Here is a 25,525-nt window from a genome sequence, read left to right as displayed (position 1 = left end):
TATCCAATTTATGTTCCAGGACAATAACTCTGGTAGGAAAAAGGATGTGATTAGGAATAGGAGATCAATTAGGTTACTGAATGAAAAGCTAGGTGGACGACAATGAGGACCTTACCTGCAGGAACAGCAAGAAGATAGTACAGATTAGTCGCTGGTGTTTGGCATTTCTTCAAGCTAACTTGATCATCCTTGTCCTTCAGGCAGCTGCACTGCCTGTTACCTTCTCATCACCCAACAGAGCAGGCTTTCAATGGACAGCTGAAGCAGGCAAGATTTTTTTGTATCACTGGCAAACAGGGCATTCTGTGAGCAGAGCATGACCTGGAGATCTTGTGAAAAGGCAGTTTCTGATGCAGTGAGGCTCCGAGTCTGCATTTCTACTGGGCTCCCAGGGAAGGCCGATGCTGCCAGTGCAGAGGCCACGCTTCGGGTAACAAGGACTTAGAATCCAACCCAGACACGAGGTCCTTAATCGTGGTCCACCAGAAGCAACAGAGCCTGTGGTCAAGTGTGTGGGCTCTGAGGCAAGATGGCCTGGGTCACAGCCAACTCTGCTACATCACCTCTCGGGTCTCTCCTCACATCTCACGTGGAAAATGGGGTAATACCCACCATGTAGGGTCTTGTGAGGAAGAAGTTCATTTTGACGTGAAGAACTTGGAACAGTTGCTGTTCAGTCACTTGGTCCTGTCCAACTCTTTGCAACCCCACTGACTGCAGCACACCGGGCTCCTCTGTCCTCCACTACTTCCTGGAGTTTGCTCAAACTCATGTCCACTGAGTCAATGATGCCCTCCGACCATCTCATTCTCGCCATCCCCTTCTCCTCCAGCCCTCAATCTTTCCCAGCATCAGGGTCTTTTCCAGTGAAAACACTGGGCTTCCCCTATGGCTCAATGGGTAAGGTATCTGCAATGTAAGAAATACAGGAGATGTGGGTTTGCTCCCTGGGTGCCGCTACTACACTAGTCCAATGGAGTGATACAATCATTTCCCTTCCTCAAGAAGAACCTGACTTTGCTGGAGAAACAGGACCCTATCTCCTATTTTGCTTTTCTCCCCAAGATGCAAAGCAAAGGCCGGTCACGTTAAAGCACTCCTGGGATGGGATAAGGGGGTGTCTCTAACGCAAAAGGTCATGGGGAGGAGGCTGGAGAAGGGATTCAGGAGGTGCTCCAGAGGTCTCCTGCACATGGTGGAGCTGAGCACTTCTCAGGGCCTTGTCCTATGACAACCTCCCTCCCCACTGTGTCTCTATATCAAGACTACCCCTTACCTTACAGAGACCAAGCTCGTTTCTATTTAATCTCCACATCCCTCTCACTCACCTCACGGGCAACCATAAAGCCTGTATAGAACTTTTCAGTTGTGTGTTCTTACAAAATGACTTGATCCCGTGGACAGAGGAGCGTGGCGGGCTACAGCCCATGGGGCTGCCAAGAGTCGGACCCGACTGGGCAATGCACACATACATACATGTACATTTTTCATTTGCTGAAATAGTACTGTGTTACAGATCTCATTCAATTTCTTACATTCCCCATCAGCACCAAGTACTTAAGATGGACCCACACGGCTACGTAGACACCTAAGCCAACACTCCTGTCTCCCAACGACTCCTCGTGTACCACAGCATTTCACCTGCCCTCCCTATCGCCTACCTCCCAACGACTCAGACACTCGGCCTGTCTATAGCCCTCGACCACCAGAGACACTGGCGAGTATCCCCCACGTGCCCTCCTCTCTGCTGCCCGGGTTTAAGGAAGATGCGGGCCAGGCTGTGCCACTAGGCCTTCACCCTGGCCCCAGGAGGGAATTTTCAACAAATGGAGAAAGACATCAAACGGGAGCACATTTTTTTTTTTTTTTTGCCAGTAGCAAGTTTTATTCTAGGCAACTGCAAATCATCAAAGGGGACACTCACACAGGAGCCAGGAGCCCGCTCCCACCTCCCCAACACAACAGGCAGGTGGGTATTCAACACCCCTGAGGGACACGGCGCTTTTTCTCCATCTTCTCAGGAAGTCAGGCCCAGAACAAGTGTGGAGTGTGTGTGATCTGAACAACCTCAAGAAACAACTGGTGTAACCGGGACCAACTCAAGGGACCACTGCACGGTACAAGCTGAACCACCGAAGTGAAAACGGAGCTCTCCACCCCGGGAGGCTGTGGAACCACAGCAGGGAGGGGCTGGAAGGGCAGGGAGGAGTCGCCCTCGCAACAGCAGCCGTACCCCAGCTCCTTTCCTGGACCCTTCACACCCAGCAGGCGCTCTGGGGGCTCCCTCACTATGCTGTCCCTCGTGGTCAGTTAGCCCCCCGAAGAGCCCAGGACCCCCACAACAGGGGCCTCAGCACTGCGTCCCGGCCTCTGGCTTGACTGAACGTAAGCAGGCTGAGCGAGCCTGTGAGTGACTCCCTCTTGGAGGGCAAGCCAGGTCCCCTTGTTAGGAACAACTTCTACGACTCTGAAAATTTAAACAGCGCCGGGCTTTCTTCATCAACTAAAATGTAATTCCCCTCTCCCCGCAAAAAGGTTCTTCAGAGCAGGGTAAGCAGTTCCCTTTAACTATCTCCTCTACTTGTCAGGAACCAGACCACGGAAGAGGAGGACCCATGGGGCTGTGCTCCCACATGCCTGCTCACTCCTCTGGCCTGATTCAACCCCTGGGAAGACCCAGAGGCTGGGAGAGGCCACTGGCCCGGCGGGGTCAGACAGCCACCCCCAGCCCGAGACTTTTGGCTCCAACGGGAAAACCAGAGATGGCAGGAGAGGCCTGGCCCAGGCTCCCCACCTCCCCTGGATTTCAGGACTGCCTCTGGGCTCGGCCTGGCGCCTGGTCACGAAAGCAAATGAAAAAGAGCCCCCTCAGGAAGAAGTCAGTCCCCGACCCTGCAGTGTCTTTTGGGGGACAGTGCCAGCTCCCCCCACCCCCCCCTCCGCTGGGTGAGGGGCTGGCACCCCTAGAGCAGGCCGCTGGGCCTGGCGGGCTGCAGGGCTGGCCCACCCCGTTCCCGCTGGTGGATCTTCTGGTGCTGCAGGAGGTGCTGCTTCTGCACGAAGCTCTTCTCGCACTCAGGGCAGCTGTAGGGCCGCTCGCCCGTGTGGATGCGCTGGTGCCGCACCAGGTCCGACGGGTGGCTGAAGCTCTTGCCGCAGTAACCGCAGAGAAGGGAGCCCCGGCTCCTCCTCCAGGGGATGTGGCCAGGCAGGGCGACCAGGCTGTTGGGTGAGAACCGCTCCTGGGCTGGGTGGCCAGCACGGGCGGCCTCCTGCAGGTGGCAGCGCTGGTGGGTCAGCAGGCTCACCCGGCAGCGGAAGCTCCTCGCGCATGCATCGCACTGGAGCGACTGCGCCTTCCGGGCTGGCGGCTTAAGCTGGGGCCGGGGCCGGGGGCTCGCCTCTGGCTCCGAGGGGGTCTGCGGGTGTGGGGCCTCACACTCGGGACATCCGCAGGGGCCAGCGCTGTCCCTTCTCAGCTGCAGGCCTTGTCCACACTCCCGACCCGGCTGCAGCTGCTTGTGACACTTGCGCTTCGGGGGGCAGCCCAGAGTTCTGCCACTGCCAGGGTCTCTCCCACCGTCAGTGGGCTCCTGCAGACGAGTGTCCGCAGGACCCGATTCCAAGAGGATGGAACTGCCCTGCCCATCCCAGAGCTCAGCCTGCTCCGGGCTCAGGAGAGCCTGCTCGTTGGCAAAGCCAGAGCACTCTCCAGGAAGGTCCGCGGAGCTGTCCTGCGTGTACAGGGTCTCCTGCTTGACCACGACCTCCTCCACTGCCAAGAAAAAGGAGAGCCACAAAAGAGATCACAGTCTAGGTTGTCTCAGAGCTAAACACACCTCGGCAAGCTTCAGAAGGGCTCCAGTCAGAGTACCCCAGGACCAAGTGAACTGGGACAATCTGAAAGAGGAGACTGAGTGGCTTGCAAGACCTGAAAAACTAAACCTATACTCAGGTAGAGACTGGACTGGACTCTAAATACAGTATGCTTACAGGACACTGTTATAAGTTCTCCAAGCCTGTCCACAAATTTGCTTTCAACCTCTGTAGAAAATGGCTAGATAAACACAGGTAACGCATAAGCTACTTTAAGTGTTAAGTGTTAAAATAATAAATGTGAATAATAAAACAAACACACACCTAAACCTGTAGCTTAGAAATCCATGTATCCAGCTCCGTTCTTCCTGCCTAGTCTCCCCAGATGACCTGGTTCCCAGTGGCTTCTCCTGCCTCTTACCCAGCGAGCCTCACTCCTGCGGATATGACCCACCCTGTTCTCAGTCTCCGCTGGGTTCTGACTCAGGTCTATTAGGCACTCTACCCTGTACGGCACACGGAAGGGCGAGGTGGCCTCGAGTCCTAAGGACTCCCCGCAGCTGTGAAGGAGGTAAGAGCCACGTATAAGAGGTGAACTGATGACAACCATAAAGGAGTTTACAACAAACGCCGGACAAGGTGACTGCCGATCGGCATGGGGCAGTTTGGTGGTGGCAAAGTTCACAACAGGCTGCCGGGGGCGGGATGGGCATGGAATATTCTGGAGCCACTCACCTGGGTGGACACCACGAGACTCTTCCTCCTCCAAGTCACCCGGCATCTCTGCACCCAACTCCACTTCTCCTTCAGGCTGGCCAAGCACCTCTGGGTTGGAAAGGGCACAGTGTGAGCCCAGAAGACAGGACTGGTCATTTGCCAGTGAACAAGGCGACCGAGGTCAAGGAGCTGATGGTAAAACTTCAGAAGATTCACTGTCACTTTCCCTGAGCAGTTTCAGACAATTCAGAAAATTATGGCCGATTTGAAGGAGCCACTCGGCTAACAGCTGTCTTCACGCTCCTTCTCAGCCATTGGGGGCCAGGCCCTAGAGCTCCCTGTTTTTCTCCCACCACCACCCCCACCTCCCACGGTCGGGGGCTCCTTTCCAGGGGTCTAACTTCATCTGGGCCACAGCGCTGCAAGGCAAGGTCAGGACTGCTGTCCCCACCGGGACAGACAAGGCAACAGCCACCAGCACCTGTGACCCAGCCAAGGTCACAGTCTCCTCTCTAACCATTTGCCCCTTCCCTCTCCCTCCCTCTGCTCTGGTCACAGCGGCCTTCTGGACAAGCCTCCACGGACCTCGGTTCTAAAGGAGTTTAGAACCAAACAAAATGCGTTTATTATTTTACCTATCAAGCAGCACTTCTAATAAACACAGTATGAACTTTGAAACCACAGGACTGGCTGTTAATTCCAGGAAAATGCCAAGAAACATTGTTTGGTGAGTCCCTGCTGCCTGCCCATCCCAGGTAACAAAGGATTTCTTGTCAAGCCGTCCTAAATATTAAAACCAGCTTGAGGTATCCTAGCTGTGTTACACTCTAATGCACATGATGACATCTTATCTATTAGTATAAACACTATCAAGGACTGACTACATGAATACAAAACCTTTCCAAGAGTCTTCCTAAACTGAGGGCCTGGAGATTCCCATTACTCAACCCGGCGGAGGCCAAGAGAGGACCCACAGCCACGAGAATCCCAGGTGTGGCCTGGGTCACAAACGCCTCGGTCAGGAATTGCAGGACGTCTGAGGGCAAGGTCCGGGGAGGAAACCGCTACCTACTCAGAGAGACCAGAGTCTCATAGTTGCTCTTCATCACGTTGGCATAGAGCTCCTTCTGCCAGTCCTCCAGGTTCTCCCACTCCTGCTCTGAAAAGCAGACGCCATCATTTTCAAGTGACCTGGACACCTGGAATCACAAACGTCACACAGTGAGGGCCTCCAATCAAGGATACAAAGGACAAGCCGGCCACTGGGAAATCTTCAGACAGCCCCTGAGAATCGGCTTACCTTGGGAACTTCCCCGTTGCTGCCCGGGGGCAGCCGCAGGATCCAGAAGTTCCTGTTCCTCAGCAGGTTCTCCACGTTCTCCAGCCGCCTCTGCAGCAGCCCGTACTCCTGCAGCAGGGTCCCCAGCACGGCCCACTTGCCCTCCAGCTGGTTCCCGAGCTCCACGGCCGTCTTCTCGCAGTCAGCCAGCTTCTTCTCGGCTGTCCCCGCCCGCCCCTCCAGAGTCAGCAGGCGGGCGGCCTGGGACTCCACCTTCTTCTCCATGGCCTGGATGGCGGCCACCACGGTCCAGAGCGAGATCTCTGTGGTCTCCAGGTAGGAGCTTTTCTCCGTTGCTTGTGGGGGTGGCCTGGAGGAAGTCAGAGGGCTGGAGCGGTGCTTCCTCCTGTGCTGAAGAACCAGGTGCAGGGTCAGGCGGTCAGCGGCTCTTCCAAACAACAGGTTAAAAACACACAAGGGGTCCAGGAACACTACGGCACCCAGTTTCTACCTTTTTTTTAGTTTAAAAAGCATGTGCTTTTATATTCTGATACCTCAAATTACACGTATATGCCATAACAAGAAAAAACTGAAAAGGAGAAAGAAAGAAACATGTATGTAAAATATCACCATCCAGAAATAGGCTGTTGAAATTTTGGTATGTTGTCTACAAGGTTTCCCCCCTCTCCCCCAACTTCTAACTTATTTTATTTTTCAACAAAACTGCCATCATATTGTAAATGTTTTGTTACCTGCGTTTCAGTATGACTTTCCCGTGTCAGTATTCATGTTTTTAAGCCAATTTTTTTCTATTTGATATTTTAGAGTATGTGTGATACTCTGCTATGATAAATGATGTGATTCCCATCCACTCTCACCTCCACATTCCTGCCAGACTTCGCAGTGGATCACGTCAGCTCTGCAGGTGGCTCCCCACAATCAAGACAAAATTCCTTAGCAGGACCTACAAGACTCACCACATCCACCTTTGCACCTTACCAACCAGGAGAGTGAAAACTGAATCCTTCAGAAACATTTACTTAAATGACCTGAGTCCTCTGGCACTGTCCTAGGCTTCACATTTTTAGGGTCTGTCCCTGACAGCGGCTGAGGCTCAGAATTAATAAAACCAGCACCTGGGAAGTGTCCTGAGCTGTTGTCTTGCCCACTCTGTGTTCATGGCAGTCTTAAACCCCCAAAGCTCCATATTCTCTTATATGGCACACACTTTATTCAAGGCTGCTTCTGTAACTATAATGAGGACATGGAGAACAAGACATTGGAAGGAAATACTTTTAGAAGAACTGCCAGGGCCTGAGCTTACGGTCTAGAGAAAGAGGGGATGAGATGAGGCCAACCAGTGGCACAGAACTGAACGCTTAAGTTTGGCCGTGACCTACTCCAGGTAACCAACTCAGTCCGTTACTGAGCTATTTAAGTCAAAGGCTTAAATATCCCCCTTAAAAAACATGTAAAGAAAAGTTTAATGTAAACGAAAAATACAAATGAAACCAAAAAATTCGATTACTGGATAAATTCATTTCACCACACATTCTGTTCCTAAGTCTCTAGTTTATTGGCATCTCTTTCCCTTCTGTGGCCCAGCACTGTGTTACTTGCTAGCACTGTTTTCCAAACAGGAAGGTGGGCTGGGATCTAAGCAGAGAAACAACATCCCTCCTCTTCCATGTCGTCAAAGGCTAAAAAGAGCAGGCAAGCCAAGCTTCCTCTTTTCTTTTGTTTTAAATTATCTATCATGACAGAAACAATGTGAATGTCCATCAACTGGTGAACGGATAAACAAACCAATGGTGGTCCATCTGTTTGTTATGGGTTGAATTATGTCTCCCCAAAAGGACAGGAGGAAGTCCTAACCCCCGTACCTCACAATGTGATCTGACTTGGAGATAGTCTTCACTGCCTATCAAGTTAACATGAGGTCAGGAGGGTGGGCTCTAATCCAAAGTGACTGGCCTCCTAAGAATGTGGGAGAAACACAGACATGGAGACAAACAGACACAGAGGGAAGACACGGTGCGAAGGCACACGGGAGCAGGTGATTGCGCGGCTCTGGAGGCAGAGGTCGGGGTTACGCTGCCACCAGGCAAGGAAGCACCTGGCGCCACCAGAAGCCAGGGGAGAGCAGGGGTCAGATGCCACCCCACAGTCCTTGCAAAGAGCCAACCCTTCGGGCCCCTGGATTTCAGACTTCTAGTAGCCTCCAGAGCTGACAGACAATCAATTTGTTGGTTAGGCCACCTAGCTGGTGGGCCTTTGTTACAGCAGCCCTACGAAAGATACACCTTATATCAGAATGGTTAGGGTTAGTCACTCAGCGTGTCTGAGTCTTTGCGACCCCACGGAGTGTAGCCTACCAGGCTTCTCTGTCCATAGAATTCTCCAGGCAAGAATACTGGAGTAGGTTGCCATTTCCTTCTCCACCTTATATCAGAATACTCCTCAGCAATAAAAAGGAACAAATTATTGATACCTGTAACAACATGGATGAATCTCAAAATCACAAATGTGAAAGAAACCAGACACAAAATGCTACATACTGCATTCATTTACACGACATTCAGGAGAAGGTAAAACTATAGACACAAAACAGACCAGTGGTTGCTGGGGCTGGGACTGGAGGAAATTAATTACTTAGGGGGTACTTTTGGGGATGATGATGACAATATTCTGTAACTTGGTAATATGATGGCTACACATATGTCCTCCTTGGAAGGAAAGTTATGACCAACCTAGATAGCATACTGAAAAGCAGAGGCATTACTTTGCCAACAAAGGTCCGTCTAGTCAAGGCTACGGTTTTTCCAGTGGTCATGTATGGATGTGAGAGTTGGACTGTGAAGAAAGCTGAGTGCTTAAGAATTGGTGCTTTTGAACTGTGGTGTTGGAGAAGACTCTTGAGAGTCCCTTGGACTGCAAGGAGATCCAACCAGTCCATTCTAAAGGAAATTAGTCCTGGGTGTTCTTTGGAAGGACTGATGCTAAAGCTGCAACTCCAGTACTTTGGCCACCTCATGCGAAGAGTTGACTCACTGGAGAAGACTCTGATGCTGGGAGGGACAGGCGGCAGGAGGAAAAGGGGACGACAGAGGAGGAGATGGCTGGATGGCATCACCGACTCAATGGACGTGGGTTTGGGTGAACTCTGGGAGTTGGTGATGGACAGGGAGGCCTGGCGTGCTGCGATTCATGGGGTTGCAAAGAGTTGGACACGACTGAGCGACTGAACTGAACTGAACACATTTTTCAAAACTCCCTGAACTACAGTTATGCTTAAGGAGTGAATTTTATTGTATGTAAATTACATCTCAGTAAATAGGACGCAGAGTATCAAGGAAGGAGAAAATGTTAGCTATCGTAAAAGATACCATAAACAAAATCTAGAAACAAACAGGGAGAATATTTGTAAACAGGATATGAATCAGGAAGAAAAGATAAATAACCCAAACATAAAACTGCAGACTATAAATTATTTGCAAAAGTGGAAATGTAGGTGGTCACTAAGCAGATGAAAAGACAACCACATGAGCGGTCAGGAAAGCAGATACAACCAAGTGAAATCACTTTTCATAAACCTGGTTGAGAAATATGAGAGAGAGGGCAAGGGAACAACAACCAGAGCCGATTATGAACTGGTAATCTGGTACCTTCGTAACATTCCTGGAAGCAATGAAAAATACTACAAACTTGAGGGAAGAAAATATCCAAAAGGTCACTAAAAGCCCTTTCACCTAGTGATACCACCAAGGGACTCTTCAAAAATAAACAGATTATTATTCAGCGACATACATACGAAGATGACTGATTACTGGCAACATACTTTGGAAGAGCCCAAACCTGGAAATAATCTTGATGTCTTTTTTTTGTCTGCACCAAGTGGCTTATAGGATAATTCCCCGATCAGGGACTGAGCCTGGGCCACAGTAGTGACCAGCTCCCCATGGGGCTCAGTGGGTAAAGAATCTACCTGTCAATGCAGGAGATGCAAGAAATGCAGGTTCGATCCCTGGGTTGGAAAGATCCCCTGAAATAGGAACTGGCAACTCACTCCAGTATTCTTGCCTGGAGAATTCCATGAACAGAGGAGCCTGGCGGGCTACAGTCCACAGAGTCGCAGAGTCCAGACACGACTGAAGTGATGAGGGACACGGTGACGGTGCCAAGTCCTAACCGCTGGACCGCAAGGGACTCCCTCTAGATGTCTATTAAGAAGAGGATGGTTAAATAAATCGTGGCACAAAGATGATGTTACACAACTGTTAAAAAGAATGAGTGAGACCCACATGTATGATCTGGAAGAATGTTCATCATACACTGATACGATAAAGCCAACTCTGAGGGAAATACATTTATTATGACTTCATTTTCCTAAAGAAGAGACAACATAAGTGTTTATGTTTGTTTTAGCACACAGGAAGGTGTGGGAAGATATTCACCAAACTATACTAACACAAGTCAGCCTCAGGATGTGAGAAAGAGGGATTTTAATCTTTGATTATAAACTATTGCTTGTTTGACTTTTTCACTGAACACATACTTCTCTATAATTTTTTCCTTAGCTTTCATACATAAGAATACTCCTGAAGGCAATGAGAAACCTTTAAAAGTACACTTACACTCACCACATTTCTGGATTTTCTGGGACAATCCTGCTTGCAAATTCTATCTTGTTGTCAGATCATGTATCATACACCGGGCCTGCAGCTATGGCCTGCTCTTAGGAAACCTACAAGCTGCTTGAGTAAAACACTAAAGCACAGTCTTAAAGTGACACTCGACAAAGCTGGACAAGATGATATTTAAGGTTGCTTCTGACTCTGAGATAGATGACTTTTTGTATTGAACAGATTAAAAAAAGAATATTTACATAATACATAAAATATATAAAGTCGTGACAATAAATCTCCATGTAACCAGCATTCAGGTAAAAAAGCTATTTAATTAAAGTTAAACACATATGTGTACACACACACAGAGAATACCTTGGAGATACTGTGGGTTCAGTTCCAAACCACCACAATAAAGCAGGTATGACAATAAACAAGTCAAATGAATTTTCTGATTTTCTAGTACATATGAAAAGTTATGTTTACACTATTCTGTAATCTAATGTAATAGCGTTACATCTAAAAAACAGTATATACCTTAATTAAAAAATACATTATTGATAAAAAATGCTAACCATCATCTGAGCCTCCAGGGAGTTGGAATCTTTTTGCAGTATTAACAGCAAAGATCATTGATCACCATAACAAATATAGTAACAATGAAAAAGTTCAAAATATTTTGAGAATCACCAAAACGTGACACAGAGATACAAGGTGAGCACATATGCTGGAAAACTGGCAGATGACAGATTTGCTTGATGGAGAGTTGCCAGAAACTTCAACTGCTGAGCAACACTGCCAAGTGCAGTAAAGTGAAGCACAACACGCGCGTGTGCGTGTGTGCCTGTGTTATCTATGTATCACTTTACAGTCCTTCGTGCAACTCTCTGAAGTAACTACTATCCCGAATTCGTTTTTTCACTATTAACTGCCCTTTTTCATTTTTTTTTACGTTTGTTTCCAAAAAATATATTCTTCTAATTTTTCATGTTTTAGTATTTTATATAAACAAGTCACTCTTCTACAACTCCAGGGAACAACTTGGTATTGCCGGTGGCTCTGATTAATTCATTTTCACTGCTGTATAATATTCTACCATGTGACTACACCACAGTTTATTTTTCCCTTCCACTACTGATGTTTCCTCATCTTCGTCATTACAAACAGTACTGTGATGAATAGAACTGTACCTGGCTTCTAGTGGATATGGGCAAGTTTCCCAAGGCATAGTGCTAGGAAGGGAACTGTTGGCTCATAGGGTATATACACATCCTGAACTTAAATAGATAACGTCAAATGGTTTCCAAAGCAGTTGTACCAATTTCACTCCCATCAGAAGTCTGTAAGTATTCTGGCTGTTCCACAATATCATCAACATTTGTTACTGTCAAACTAAAATTTGTGTCCCTGTATCACTGGAGAAGGAAATGGCAACCCACTCCAGTGTTCCTGCCTGGAGAATCCCAGGGACGGGGGAGCCTGGTGGGCTGCCGTCTATGGGGTCGCACAGAGTCAGACACGACTGCAGCGACTTAGCAGCAGCAGCAGACTGAAAGTGATAGTTGCTCAGTTGTGTCTGATTCTTTGCAACCCCATGGATTGTAGCCCCCCGGCTCCTCTGTCGATGGAATTTTCCAGGCAAAAATACTGGAGTGGAAAGCCATTTCTTTCTTCAGGCTATCTTCAGGACCCAGGGATCGAACCTAGGTCTGTTGCACTGCAGGCAGATTCTTTACCTTCTGACTTGACACACCAGGGAAACCCTTGTGCGTGTCCCTCTATAGATCTGAAATGATATCTCATTATGGTTTTCACCTTCATTTTTGTTATTAACTAGCAAGGGATAAACATCTTTCCTTAATGTTTACTGGCCATTCAAATTTCCCCTTCACTGCTGAAGTCTTTCGTCCATTTATCTTTTGGGTTATCTGACTTCTCTAAGTATTTATGAGGTTGTCTGATACAGTTTGTCTGTAAATTCTGTATACTAATCTATCAGTTATATGTATTACAAATCACTTCCCTTATTCGTGCCTCATTTTAAAATTCTCTTTACTACTGTTCAATATAAAGTTTTAATGTAGGTGAGTTTTTTCTCAGTATTAATTCTCTTGTGGTTTGCACTTTCACGTCAGGCATATAAAAAACATCTATATCACACGATACTGTCTTCTAAACACTTGACAGTTTTGACTTTCATATTTAATTATTTATCTCAACTAGAATTGAGACAGTATTTGTGTAGAGTGCAAGCCTCAATCTTCATATGGAAGTCAACAGAGCTAATACTATATCCTGAAAAACCCATCATTTACCTGTTATCTCTGTCATAAATCAAGTTTTCATACATGCAATCAGTCTGTTTCTGGCATCTCTCTTCTGTTCTATGGGTCAATTTTCTACTGCTTTACCAAAATTACCATCCTAATGACTATGCTTTTTGATAATTATTGATACCTGGTACAAGTCCCTCTTACTTATTTCACAGGAGTATCTTGATTATTTTTGGGCTGGTGATAGTCTACAAGTTTGAAAGATTTCACAAAAATATCTTTAGAGATTTTGTCTGGCACTGCATCAAATTCATAGATAAATCTGAGAAATGACATCTTTAGAATAAAAATGTTTCAATCCACTCACAGTACATACTCCTTTCCTAACATGTTTTTAATATCTTTTGCTATTTAAACATATTCCATAGGTATCTGTTCCAATCATCAATTGCTATATCATAAATAATTTTAAAACGTAGTGGCTTAAGACAACAACATGTATTTTGCTCACAAATCTGCAACTAGAGGAGGCTTTGTCAGGGACAGTTTGGTCTACATGTTCTGTTCGACAACTCTGCCTAAGGTCCCAGTCTGCAGTCAGCATCAACCACTAGAACACACTTGCATTTCTAATAGGGCATTTTTGCCTTCTCTCTTTTTTCTTCATTAATCTCTCTAAACATTGAAATTATATATTGATAGCTATGTGGACGGAGAAGGCGATGGCACCCCACTCCAGTACTCTTGCCTGGAAAATCCCATGGACGGAGGAGCCTGGTAGGCTACAGTCCATGGGGTCTCAAAGAGTCCGACACGACTGAGCGACTTCACTTTCACTTTTCACTTTCAGGCATTGGAGAAGGAAATGGCAACCCACTCCAGTGTTCTTGCCTGGAGAATCCCAGGGATGGGGGAGCCTGGTGGGCTGCGTCTATGGGGTCGCACAGAGTCGGACACAACTGAAGTGACTTAGCAGCAGTAGCAGCTATGTGGATAAAAAATTATTATCCTCTGTGTCCGTGCTGCACAGTATTACTGAAGGAAAGTTACACAGCTCAAAATAGCCTGGAGTTAAAACTCCCCTCCGGGTCCTCCCCACCATTCTATGCAAAACAAAGAATTCTCTCACCCAAAGAAAAGAAATGGACATTAAGGTTGATTACGCCCAGCTCCCAGCCGGTCCAGCCTCTGGCCAATCTCCAGAATTCCTTGCCCCAGCCATTTAAGAGCTAACTACTCCAAACAACCTTAGAGAAGAAGAGGCCCCCTTAAGACAGTAGATTTCCACATATATGCCTATACATACTTACTCTTTTCTTGGGTTAGTGCAGCAGCTCACTGATCTGACTGGTGCCCCTTCTCGCCTCATTAAAGGTGATCTGTTCCTGTAAAGTGCCGGTCTTGTTCTTTTTCCGAACCTTGCTTTCTCTAACTCCCTTACCCTACAGTAACCGCCACCAGAAACATTCGGATGCTAAAATTTAATTAGAATTAATTAAAAATGGAGTTCTTCAGTTCCTCAGCTAGTGAGCTACATTGCAAGTGCTTGACAGCCACATGTACTTTGTTCCTACTATACTGAACAGGGCAGAGAATATTTCCATCATCTCAGAAAGCTCTATCGAATGCACTACACCCTTACTAGTCTTTTATTCATAAAATACTAAGGTTGTGTTAAAATTTCTACTATGACAGTGAATTTTCCTTGTAGTTCTATCAATTTTTGTTTACTATATTTTGAGGCTATATAATTAGATGCACATAAGATTAGAAACATTCTATCAGGATGGTAATTAAGTCTTTTACCATAATAAAAGCAATAGTAGCCCTTTATCTCTAGCAATATTAATACAGTTAAGTCAATTTTCCTTTTTAAACAAATACTGTTTATTTTTTTATTTTATTTTTGGCTGCGCCGGGTCTTTGTTGCTGTGCATGGGATTTCTCCAGCCGCAAGTGGGGGCGATTCCTCATTGCTTCTCCCTGTGGGGGCTTCTCTTGTTGTGGAGCACTGGCTCCAGGAGTTGCAGCACAAGGACTCAATAGCGGTGGCACATGAGTTTAGCTGCTCCACGGCATGTGGAACCTTCCTGGACTGGGACTGAACCCGTGTCCCCTGCAGCGGCAGGTGGATTTTTAACCACTGAACCACCAGGGATTTTCCCATGGTTAGTATTAGCCTGGTACATGTTTTCATATCCTCTTATAGTGAAACGTTTCTATAGCTTAATCTTTTAGTCATTATCTCTTATAAATCATTTGCCAAACTTTAACCCAGATGGGCAGATCAATCTCTGCCTCTTAACTAAAACATTTAGTCCATTTACATTTATTGTAATTGTTGGTCTATTTTTATTTTTACCTTATTTGTGCTATTTATCTCATCCTGTTTCTTGCCTTCTTTTAGATTGATTTTTTTCTTATTCTATTATTCTCCCTTTTGAATTTAGGTTATATAGCCAATGTCTAGGCTTTTAGCAACCATCCTAGAAACTGCTTACAAAGACTTCAAACATCTGAAATTCGATCATCTCTTCCTAACGTTGGAGAAGGCAATGGCAACCCACTCTAGTACTCTTGCCTGGAAAATTCCATGGACGGAGGAGCCTGGAAGGCTGCAGTCCATGGGGTCGCAAAGAGTCAGACATGACTGAGCGACTTCACTTTCACTTTTCACTTTCCTGCACTGGAGAAGGAAATGGCAACCCACTCCAGTGTTCCTGCCTGGAGAATCCCAGGGATGGAGGAGCCTGGTGGGCTGCCGTCTATGGGGTCACACAGAGTCGGACACGACTGAAGTGACGCAGCAGCAGCGGCTTCCTAACATTTATATCAACGCTGCCATGTATTTTAATTCTATCTTTGTTTTTAACCCACAAGAGAGTATTACTCTTTTATTCAGACAATAGTTGTTTAGATTTACCCATTTTAATGGATATTTTATTACATTATCACTTTCCACTTAGGATAATTTTCCTTGTACCTTAAGTACATTCTTTAGAATTTCTTTAATGAGTATACTAATAACAAATTGTCAGTTGTCTGAAAATATTTTACCATTTTTTTAAAAGATACTTTTGAGAAGTATAAATATGGGACTACATAGTTATTTTCTTTTAGCCTTTCCACAATGCCAATCTACTGCTGGTTGGCTTCCAGAGTTGTTGAGATGAACCTCATCAGTCTTAAGAATGGTTCATTTGAAGCCAATCTTTTTAAAGAATTATCTCTGCATTGTATTCTGTACCTTCACCATTATGTGTCTAGGTAGAGATTTCTTTATGTTTATCCTGATTGGGATCTACTGGGCTTCTAAGTGTTTGTATTTGCATCAGTCCTATGATACCCTCGCCCATTAACCACTCATCAAACATGGCCTCCAGTGCAGATTGTGTGTGTTTCCTATTGGAATTCCAATGTTTTTCTTCTGAAATTGCAACCTCTGAAATCTCTGAATGACTAATTTTTTGTCATTTTACTGGCTTTTTCTCAGTTTTTCATTACTTTTTGCATAACTTTTATTGGGAATTCATTTTTTCTTAGATTTTTATCTATGAGAATTATTTGAAGTCTGAGTTAAGTGCTGAATACTTCAGAGAAGATTTGAGGTCATATGAATTCAGGCAATAAGCCCACTGGAGAGTCAACATGAATTCTCAAGGGGCACCTTGTACCCATCTCTCAGCACCAAGGTTTGTCATGATTTTCTCTGCAATTACTCCCTAGAGGTAAGAGCTTACTTCCAGTTCACCCTTAAGGTTGCCCTTTGAAGTTTCAACGTTACAAGACTGGAGTTGAAGGCGTCTGAGACTTCCCATCTTAGGCTGTGAGTTTTGTCTATTTTCCAATGCCCCTTGAGGTTATAAACACTACCAATGAATGTTCAGTAAATGTCCTCAGAGTTGGCTTCAGAAATCCTTCTTATCTCTTAAGAGCTTGCTCTTTCATATGCTCTACTAACTACATTTCAAATATATTTGTTCCCTCCCCCACCTCAGAATTTTTGGTTGTTTTCATCAGGGCACCCTTTGGCCATACTGTCAAATAAGAGTTACAGAATCCTTTATCTGAAGACGAGAAACGAAATACACTTGAGGACAATTTAAATATGTTCTGCATTGATAGATCCATAAATTAATTAAGGCATACTTGGGGATTTTGGAGGACAAGACTTCCTTTTAACAAGATCTGTTGAAGACATGTAGGAAACTGCACTGAACAGTTAGGAAGAAGTATTTTGGAAGTTAGTAATGTATCCTCCAGCCCAACTTTAGAATTACAACGTGGTCTTGAGGAAAAGGCAGGTCTTTGACTAGATCACCTTAGCTTAAAGGAATCAAATGAGGTAAATATAGTGATATTGTGAACATTTGTGTCTTGTCATAATTCATTGAAAACACACACTGTATCAAGTCTCCCAATCCTTCCCCTCTTAGTTCTTAACAACTTCCCACAAGAATCAAATACAAGACACCCAGCTCATGGTCAAATTTTCACAACAGGATCTCCTTAGCCCTCTCACATGATTCTGAAAGTGTCTCTAGATAAAGAAATGCTGCCCTAAAGACCAACTGAACTCCATCTGCCCTTTCTACAGCAAATCTTATATCATCAAAGTAACCAACACTTCGTAATAAGAGAATGTCAGAGCTGCCAAGAACCTTGTGTGATGCAAACTCAGTCGCTTCAGTCACGTCCTAATCTTTGAGACCCTATAGACTACAGCCCGCCAGTATCCTCTGTCCATGGGATTCTCCAGGCAGGAACACTTTACTGGGTTGCCAAGGCCTCCTCCAGAGGATCTTCCCGACCCAGAGATCAAACCTGGGTCTCCTGCATTGCAGGCGGATTCTTTACTGTCTGAGCCACCAGATCATCTAGTAACTAGCCAAACATTCAATTTACAGCTAAGGAAACAGAAGCTTAAAGTGAACTCAGTTACCTAAAATCACTAGACTGGATAGCTGAGAGCTGAGTTACGGGCTAAAACCCAGTTTCCCGACTCCGTGCCCAAGCTCCACGTCTTGCCATTCCCTGAATGGGGACATGTGGGAGAGGAGATGGAAAGAGATCGACAGCTTCCCACACAAAAAGCCAGCAACTTACACCGTGAGGGTAACACCTGCCCCCCGGGGAGAGAAAGCCCAGCCTTAACTTCAACCAGCGCGGCTGCAACCCAGGGCAGAGTCTGCAGCAGGAGAGCACGGCAGAAGGAACGAGAGCAACCCCATCAGGCCGAGGACGAGCTGGTCACAGAGAAGCAGAGTCCTGGGGTCCCGGAACACGGGGCAAGTTCGCTGGCAATGACGGGGACCCAGGGTTTCCCTTCCGCGTCTCATCAGCCAGAAAACGGGCTCTCAGGGCGCGACGGAAACAGGTCGGGACGGTAGCAAATCCAAGAACATGAAACAAGCCTCGGAGAAGTTTCTCGGGAAGACGCCGGGGCTACGGCCGACGCGGAGGGAACCGTCCGGGAAAGGGCAGGGCTCTGGGGTCGTCGGGGGAAGGTCAGCGTGGATCCGTGCCAGCCGCTGACTACCGACGCCCAGCCCCGCCGGGGCCGCACCTCGAAGTCCAGCCCCCGGCCGGGGGCTCCGCCACCCTCAACACGCACCCGGGCCCGCACGAGGAGGACTCTTACCCGAGCAGGTGCCAGCTCCGCCATGGCTGCCACCCGGGGCCCGTCTGATACGCCTCGGGCTGCGTGCGGGGTTTCCTGGGGGGCCCGCCGGCACCTCCTGGCAACCGCCCCCAGCGCCGTGTTGATGCAAGGTGCATTGTGGGAGTCCGGCCCTCCCGGGCCAAGACGGGCGCCACCCGCCGATCCTCGCCGCGCGGGGTTTCCCCTGGCGCCTCCGTGCGGCAGGAGGGTGAACAACACCTCGGCATTCAGCCCGAGAGGGACGGAGGACGAGGACTTTCCAAGACAAGGGCAGGTTGCAAATTTAAGACGAACCTCCTATAAGCACAGCTTCATTAATGAACCCCAAACAAGCAATTGTCTAAGTTTTTATTGTGATACGTTTACCACTTCTTATCAAACATTTAATTCCATTTAAATTCATCTCTCAGTGGTTTGGAGAGCTTCCCTGGTGGCTCAGACGGTCAAGAATCTGCCTGCAATGCAGGAGACCCAAGTTTGATCCCTGAGTAGGGAAGATCCCCTGGAGAAGGGAACGGCAACCCACTCCAGTATTTCTGCCTGGAGAATCCCAAGGACAGAGGAGCCTGTTGGGCTACAGTCCATGGGGTCGCAAAGAGTCGGACACGACTGAGTGACTAATACTAACACAACACATAGACCTCTGCTTTTCCAGCACTCTGGCAGGTGCTTTGACGGATTAAAAAACGTATAAAACTCATGGGGGAGAATGAAAGAAGTGAAAGTGAAAGGCGCTCGGTCGTGTCCGACTTTTTGCGACCCCACGGACTATACAGTCCATGGAATTCTCCAGGCCGGAATACCGGAGTAGGTAGCGTTTCCCTTTTCCAGGGGATCTTCCCAATCCAGGGATCAAACCCAGGTCTCCCACACGGCAGGTGGATTCTTACCAGCTGAGCACAAGGGAAACCCATGGCAGAAGAATAGATAAATGTATACCCATGGCTGAGTCCCTTTACTGTCCACCTGAAACTATCACAGTATTATTGGCTATGAAAGTGAAAGTGAAGTCTCAGTCGTGTCCGGCTCTTTGCGACCTCATAGGCTGTAGCATACCAGATTCCTCTGTCCATGGGATTTTCCAGGCAAGAATACTGGAGTGGGTTGCCATTTCCTTCTCCAGGAGATCTTCTGACCCAGAGATTGAACCCGGGTCTCCCGCATTGCAGGCAGATGCTTTACCATCTGAGTCACCAGGGAAGTCCATATTGTGGTATATATATTGTTGGCGATACTCCAATATAAAATAAAAAGTTTTTTAAAAATGTAAAACTCAGACATTTCTCTGAGGGAAGAACTTGTAATCTGGTTGGGGAAAAGAGACATGCTCCCAAACGGCAAGCAGTTTTATTCAAAAATACACCTGTTACTTTGCTTTTTAGAAACCAGAAACACATTTCTCATATCAACAGGGGGTTAGGTGCCCAGACCATCCCACTGAAGCCTATCAGTGATAGTAATCATGCTTTAGAAAATCCAAGAGAGCACATCCAGCCTACATGCTTCATATTAAACTACGCATTCTGAGTTTTGGGTTGAAAAGCATGGCTGCTTTACCGTTTGAGCACACGATACACAGCACTAATGCAATGATGATTGTGTGATTCATGCCGCATTGTCTCCATAGAGACAGGCGATGAATTTCCACTTTGAATGATAGGCATGAAGCACTTTCCCTGAGAACTAAAATCTTAAGATCAACAGAAAAGTATGTTCATGTGACTGACTCCTTAGCATGAGGGCTTAGTTCAGACTTTACCTCCTCTGAGAGATATCCCCTGACCACACTGTCTACAGCCCAACACCCTCCTCCATCCCAACACTCAGTGTTGTTACCTAATAATTTTTCAGGGTATTTGTCACTATCTGAAATAACCTCATTTTCCCATTAGTTTGCATAGTAATTATGCAAACTAATTACTATGCATAATGTAATTATGGATAGTGGATAATCCATAACAGTGGATAAGCCCTCCACTGTTATCCTCCATTTCTTGCACACAGAAATGTTCATAAATAGTTTTGGATGATTGAATGGTGAATCAAAAAATAGGGCTAGGAAAAGTCAACTCCAAGAGCAGGCATGATGCCCAGAGCAACCAGATCCACAAGCAATTGAATCATTAATATACCTAAAGAAAAAATGGGATGGGCTGAGAAAATTGGCTGAGATATGTCTCAAACCAACAAAAATTTACTGTCAGATAGAAAAAAAAAAGTATCAAGATTGTGAAGGCAGACATATCAGGACATAGGATACCAAGATCATTAAATGGTTCAGTTACTGAATTCACGTGCGCACCAGTGAGACTTCTAATGAAACTTCTAATGTAGGTTCCCGTGTAGCTTCTGGGAAACATGTCGGTCAGGCTGATGCAAATATCCAGACCACCCATGGACATTATTAAACTGACACTCTGGCTTATCCATCAGTTTCTGAGTCAGCTGGATTCAGCATCCAAGCCTGAAACTCTAGAAAAATATTCACATCAAATTTCCAGTGTCAAGGGAGGCAGCACCAAGCAGAGGTTTGCAGTCTGATCGGCTTGCAGAGATGGTGCGGCAGTTTAGAAAGTGGGCTGAGGGACTCACCTGGTGGTCCAGCGGTTAAGAAGACTCCTTGCAATGCAAGGGACACCGGTTCAATCCCTGGTCTGGGAAGATCCCCCAGGCCACCTAGCAACTAAGCCCACATACCACAACCACTGAGCTTGCACTCTAGAATCTGAGAGCCACAACTAATGAACCCATGTGCTGCAACTCCTGAAGCCCGTGCACCCTAGAGCCCATGAGCCACAAATACTGAGCCTACACACCCTAGAGCCTGTGCTCTGCAACTAAGAATAGCCCTCGCTGGCCACAATTAAAGAAAGCCTGTGTGCAGCAACGAAGGCCCACTGCAGCCAGAAACAATGAAATAAATAAATCGTAAAAACAAAGAAAAAGAAAAGAAAGTGGGCCAAGGAGTGAGAGCGCCTGGGTCTATAACCCAGCGCTGCCACTTACTAGATGCGGACCTTGGGCAAGTCTTGAACTTCTCATCACCTCCATGACCTCACTATTAGTGAGGAATAATAGTGGCACATATTTCATAGTTATTAAGTGAGTTTACAGATTAAATGAGTTAGTTGAAATCAAGTGCTTAGAACAGTGCCTGTCCCAGGTTAAGAGCTCAAGAAGCAAGCTTCATCCCACTACTCTTTGTGAAATAGCAGATACAAGTAAAGGTGCTTGTGTGACGGAATGCCTGCCATAGAGCAAGCACTCAGTGACGAGTAATTTCTCATTTTGGCTTGTTTTCACTTTGGCAAGCTCTCTATGCCTTACCTGCAATGAATTCACCAAGATAAATGTCATCTTGTTGCATCTCTTAGAAGCCACCCATCTTCCTTCCCCAATGACACTCAGCTCTTGACACAAGCCTTTAAATGAACCTTGGTGCCATTCACAATTATTCCCATTGGTGGCAGTGGTGTTAGAGGAATCAAGGAAATTTACTCTTAGTACTTGGATCCTGTCATCTCTATGTCTGTAGAATATGAATGTAACCTTCAGAGCTGAATGTAACCTTAGATGTTATCTTACTCAAACCATCATTTTTAGTGATGGAAAAATATTCTTCGAATCACAAATTATACAAAGTTTAAAATAATGCTTTAGGGCTTCCTTGGTGACTCAGTGGTAAAGAATTCACCTACAAATGCAGGAGATACGGGTTCGAGCCCTGGTCTGGGAAGATCCCAAACGCTTAGGAGGAACTAAGCCCGTGCACCGCAGCTACTGAGCCTGTGTCCTAGAGCCCAGGAGCCGGAACTACTGAAGCCTGCGCACCCTAGAGCCCGTGCTCCGCAACAAGAGCTGCTGCTAAGTCGCTTCAGTCGTGTCCGACTCTGTGCGACCCTATAGATGGCAGCCCACCAGGCTCCCCCGTCCCTGGGATTCTCCAGGCAAGAACACTGGAGTGGGTTGCCATTTCCTTCTCCAATGCATGAAAGTGAAAAGTGAAAGTGAAGTCGCTCAGTCGTGTCTGACTCTTCGCGACCCCACGGACTGCAGCCTACCAGGCTCCTCCATCCATGGGATTTTCCAGGCAAGAGTACTGGAGCGGGGTGCCATCGCCTTCTCCCCGCAAGAGAAACCACTGCAATGAGCAGCCCTCGCACAGCAACGAAACGCAGCCCCTGCAGGACGCAACTAGAGAAAAGCCCGTGCAGCAATGAAGCGCCAACACAACCAAAAATAAATCTATAAAATTATAAAAATAAAATAATGCTTTAAAATACTTACCTTGTCCCTTAAATTGTCTATCATATGATTTATAGCATACATATCAACATATATATGTATATATGCATACGCCCAAACGTCTTTTTCAACTCAAGAACGTTTATAGACCACAGCTTTGAGACCTGCCTCTGTAGTCTGTTCCCCTTACCACCTTGCAGATCTCTAGCTGGCAGGGACCATGGCTTTTTTGCTCCTTTCCCACCAATCACCCTTTAGGGAGCATGCTCCACGCAGCTTCTGGGTCAGTGAGAATCCCAGAATGAACACTCTTGGGCTCAAGCTGCCCCACCCCAACCTCAAGTGTCTGTATTTGTGTAGTGGATGTCTGTCAATCTCGTCGGCCTAGCACGTCTGCTAACCTCTTTGGTCTAGCACGTCTCCCTTCCTCTGAGCATATAGGCACCCCCTCCCCTTTGGGGACGGCTTCATCTAGGCTCTAGTCATGTAATTCAAAGGGCTGCCACCATCTTGTTCAGTGACAATTCCAGCCAGGTCACAGTGACTGTTTGAGAGAGAGAGAGAGAGAGAGATATAATCAAAATATTAAAATTTAAACATAAAAATAAATATACATAAATTTTAAATATAAAATTTTATTTCTATAAAAATGTATTTTAAAAATAAAATTTTAAATATGTATATAATATAAAGTTTTATTTATTTATTTTTATTTATGTTTGGCTGTGATGGGTCTTCCTCACAGCACGGGTTTCTCTCTAGCTGCAGCCATTGGTGGGCTACTCTCTAGTTTCGGCGCCTGGCTTCTCATCTCAGTGGCTTCTCTTGCTGGGGAGCACCAGCTCTAGGGTGCAAGGGCTTCACTAGCTGAGGCACGTGGGCTCAGTGGTTGCGGCTCTGACTCTAAGAGCACAGGCTCAATAGTTGTGGTGCACAGGCTTAGTGGCTCCACAGCCTGTGGGACCTTCTCAGACCAGGGATCGAACTCATGCCTCCTGCACTGGTAGGTGGATTCTTTACTAGTGAGCCCCCAAGGAAGCCCCACAGTGACTGTGTGAACGGCAGGCATCTGACTCAAAGCAGCCCAGTCACAGCACCCTCACCTCCCGGCCACAGTAACTGAGCCAGGGGTGGGCCTGTGACTTAAGATCATCCCTGGAATCCTTTTAATCTGAGCTGAGGAAGCAGCTTAATTTCCTTCCTGGTGAAGTTATAAATGTGAGTCAGGAAGAGTCTTGTCCCCCATTTTTTGGAGTAAGTTAGCTTGAAAGAACGCTCCCAACACAGAGAAAGGAGCAGAGATGAGTCATTTGTGTCCCCGTGGGGGACTGATGCTTCAGTGGCTCCTCTGCGTCTGTGAATAATTCTGGATTCCTCCCAGAAACTTCCCCTTCCTCCTTGGTTGACTGGTCAGGCTCAGATAGGGGAACTGGGTATCTGAGTGACAAGATTTTTTTTATTATTGCATATCCTTTTATCCCTTTTGAATTTTGAATGGATCAATGTAAAATCTATTCAAAACTTCATTGATTGATTAAAAACTGGTGCAGAACTCCTTTTAGAGGGAAAACAGTATTTTGTTCACCAAAAGAGTTTTACTGGGCATTTTAACTGTGAAAAAATGGGCTCCCGGGCAGGGCTTGGAAGGCAGAACGTGAGCAAAGATAAAACTAAACTGCCCTCCAGAGTAAATTAGGATTTGGGGGTTTCTCTGGGTATCCTAGGAGTGACGAACCGCAGAAGGGGGAAGGGAGCTAAGGCAGAGATATGTAAATTTGAGAATCCAGAAAGCATGCATTAACTAAGGAAAATAAACCTTTCCTCACCCCCAAATCGTTGAGAGGTGGGGCAGGACTGCTGATTTTGACACTCTATGTTACCATTAGAGGATATTGATCCCATTGGGATGCACCCAGGTAACCAATGCTAGCTTACACTTCTAAAACTGAATATAGATCTTCTAAGACTGGATATAGATCTTTCTTGACTTTTAAATGGGTGTCTACTCTTGTAATAGGAGACAGTCAGCTGATAGCAATTATAATGCTGAGGGATGATATGGGTTTAAAATAAGTCTAAACGGGTATGAGCAGAGGTTCTCAGCCTTCGGCAAATGATGCCAGCATCTCACTAGGAGACTTACAGGAGACCTATGGGAATCTCAGTGGATGGCGTGGAGGGACATGAGATTCTGTCTCATACCCAGGACTCCTTGAGAATTACCATTCTAGAGATGTCCTTCCATGGCGGTTCCCTAAGGAGTCAGTGTTGGAGTAACAGCCATGGCCTTGCCCAAACTGTTAGGGTCCCAGGATGATAAAAGGCTGCTACGTTTTCAAATTTTCTTCCCCCCACTCCTTTTTTTTGGGGGGCCACCCTGCGCAGCTTGTGGGATCTTAGTTCCCAGACCAGGGACTGAACCCAGGCCCTTGGCAGTGAGAACAGAGTTCTAATTACTGGACCGCCAGAGAATTCCCTACGTGTTTTTCTAACAATAACAATCAGACAGACCAATACTGGAAAACCCAGACACAGGCTGGTTCATCTTGTGCCTGATGGGAAGTTGATTCATCTCCCCCTCACCCTCTGCCATCACCCGATATTCCCAGACTGGATCTCAACCAGGAATGGTGCCCAGATCCCGAACCATAGGATAACCTTGTTCATCTGTGGCTCTTCATTTTCAGTAGCATCTAACTTAACCTTGTCATCTCTAGATTTCCTCTCTCAGAAAGCCACTCGCTGCTTTTGAGCCATGCTAAGGGACTGGAAGAAATACAAGCTGGAATCAAGATTTCCGGGAGAAATATCAATAACCTCAGATATGCAGATGACACCACCCTTATGGCAGAAAGTGAAGAGGAACTAAAAAGCCTCTTGATGAAAGTAAAAGTGGAGAGTGAAAAAG

At 46.4% G+C, this 25,525-nt stretch overlaps 1 protein-coding gene across 2 annotated transcripts; it reads right to left on the bottom strand.

The window, feature by feature from the left end:
- Positions 1–1,840: 1,840 nt before the first annotated feature.
- On the bottom strand, positions 1,841–18,614 carry ZNF212 (zinc finger protein 212). 2 transcript variants are annotated; one of them, XM_005205934.3, is made up of 5 exons: positions 18,352–18,614; positions 5,834–6,218; positions 5,606–5,732; positions 4,552–4,641; positions 1,841–3,775 (listed from the first exon to the last, which is right to left on the bottom strand). In XM_005205934.3, the coding sequence occupies exons 1-5, from the start codon at positions 18,597–18,599 to the stop codon at positions 2,964–2,966; spliced, it is 1,662 nt and encodes a 553-aa protein (XP_005205991.2). In that variant the 5' UTR covers positions 18,600–18,614; the 3' UTR covers positions 1,841–2,963. The 2 variants fall into 2 exon arrangements, with proteins under 2 accessions (XP_005205991.2, XP_002687186.2); XM_002687140.6 differs by having other exon boundaries at positions 1,842–3,775; positions 5,834–6,223; positions 18,352–18,471.
- Between the last annotated feature and the right edge of the window lie 6,911 nt (positions 18,615–25,525).

Source organism: Bos taurus, chromosome 4 (assembly GCF_002263795.3).
Source record: "Bos taurus isolate L1 Dominette 01449 registration number 42190680 breed Hereford chromosome 4, ARS-UCD2.0, whole genome shotgun sequence".
Classification (NCBI taxonomy): Eukaryota; Metazoa; Chordata; class Mammalia; order Artiodactyla; family Bovidae; genus Bos; species Bos taurus.
The sequence above is the reverse complement of the archived record's forward strand: the minus strand, read 5'-3'. Positions and strand labels throughout refer to the sequence as shown.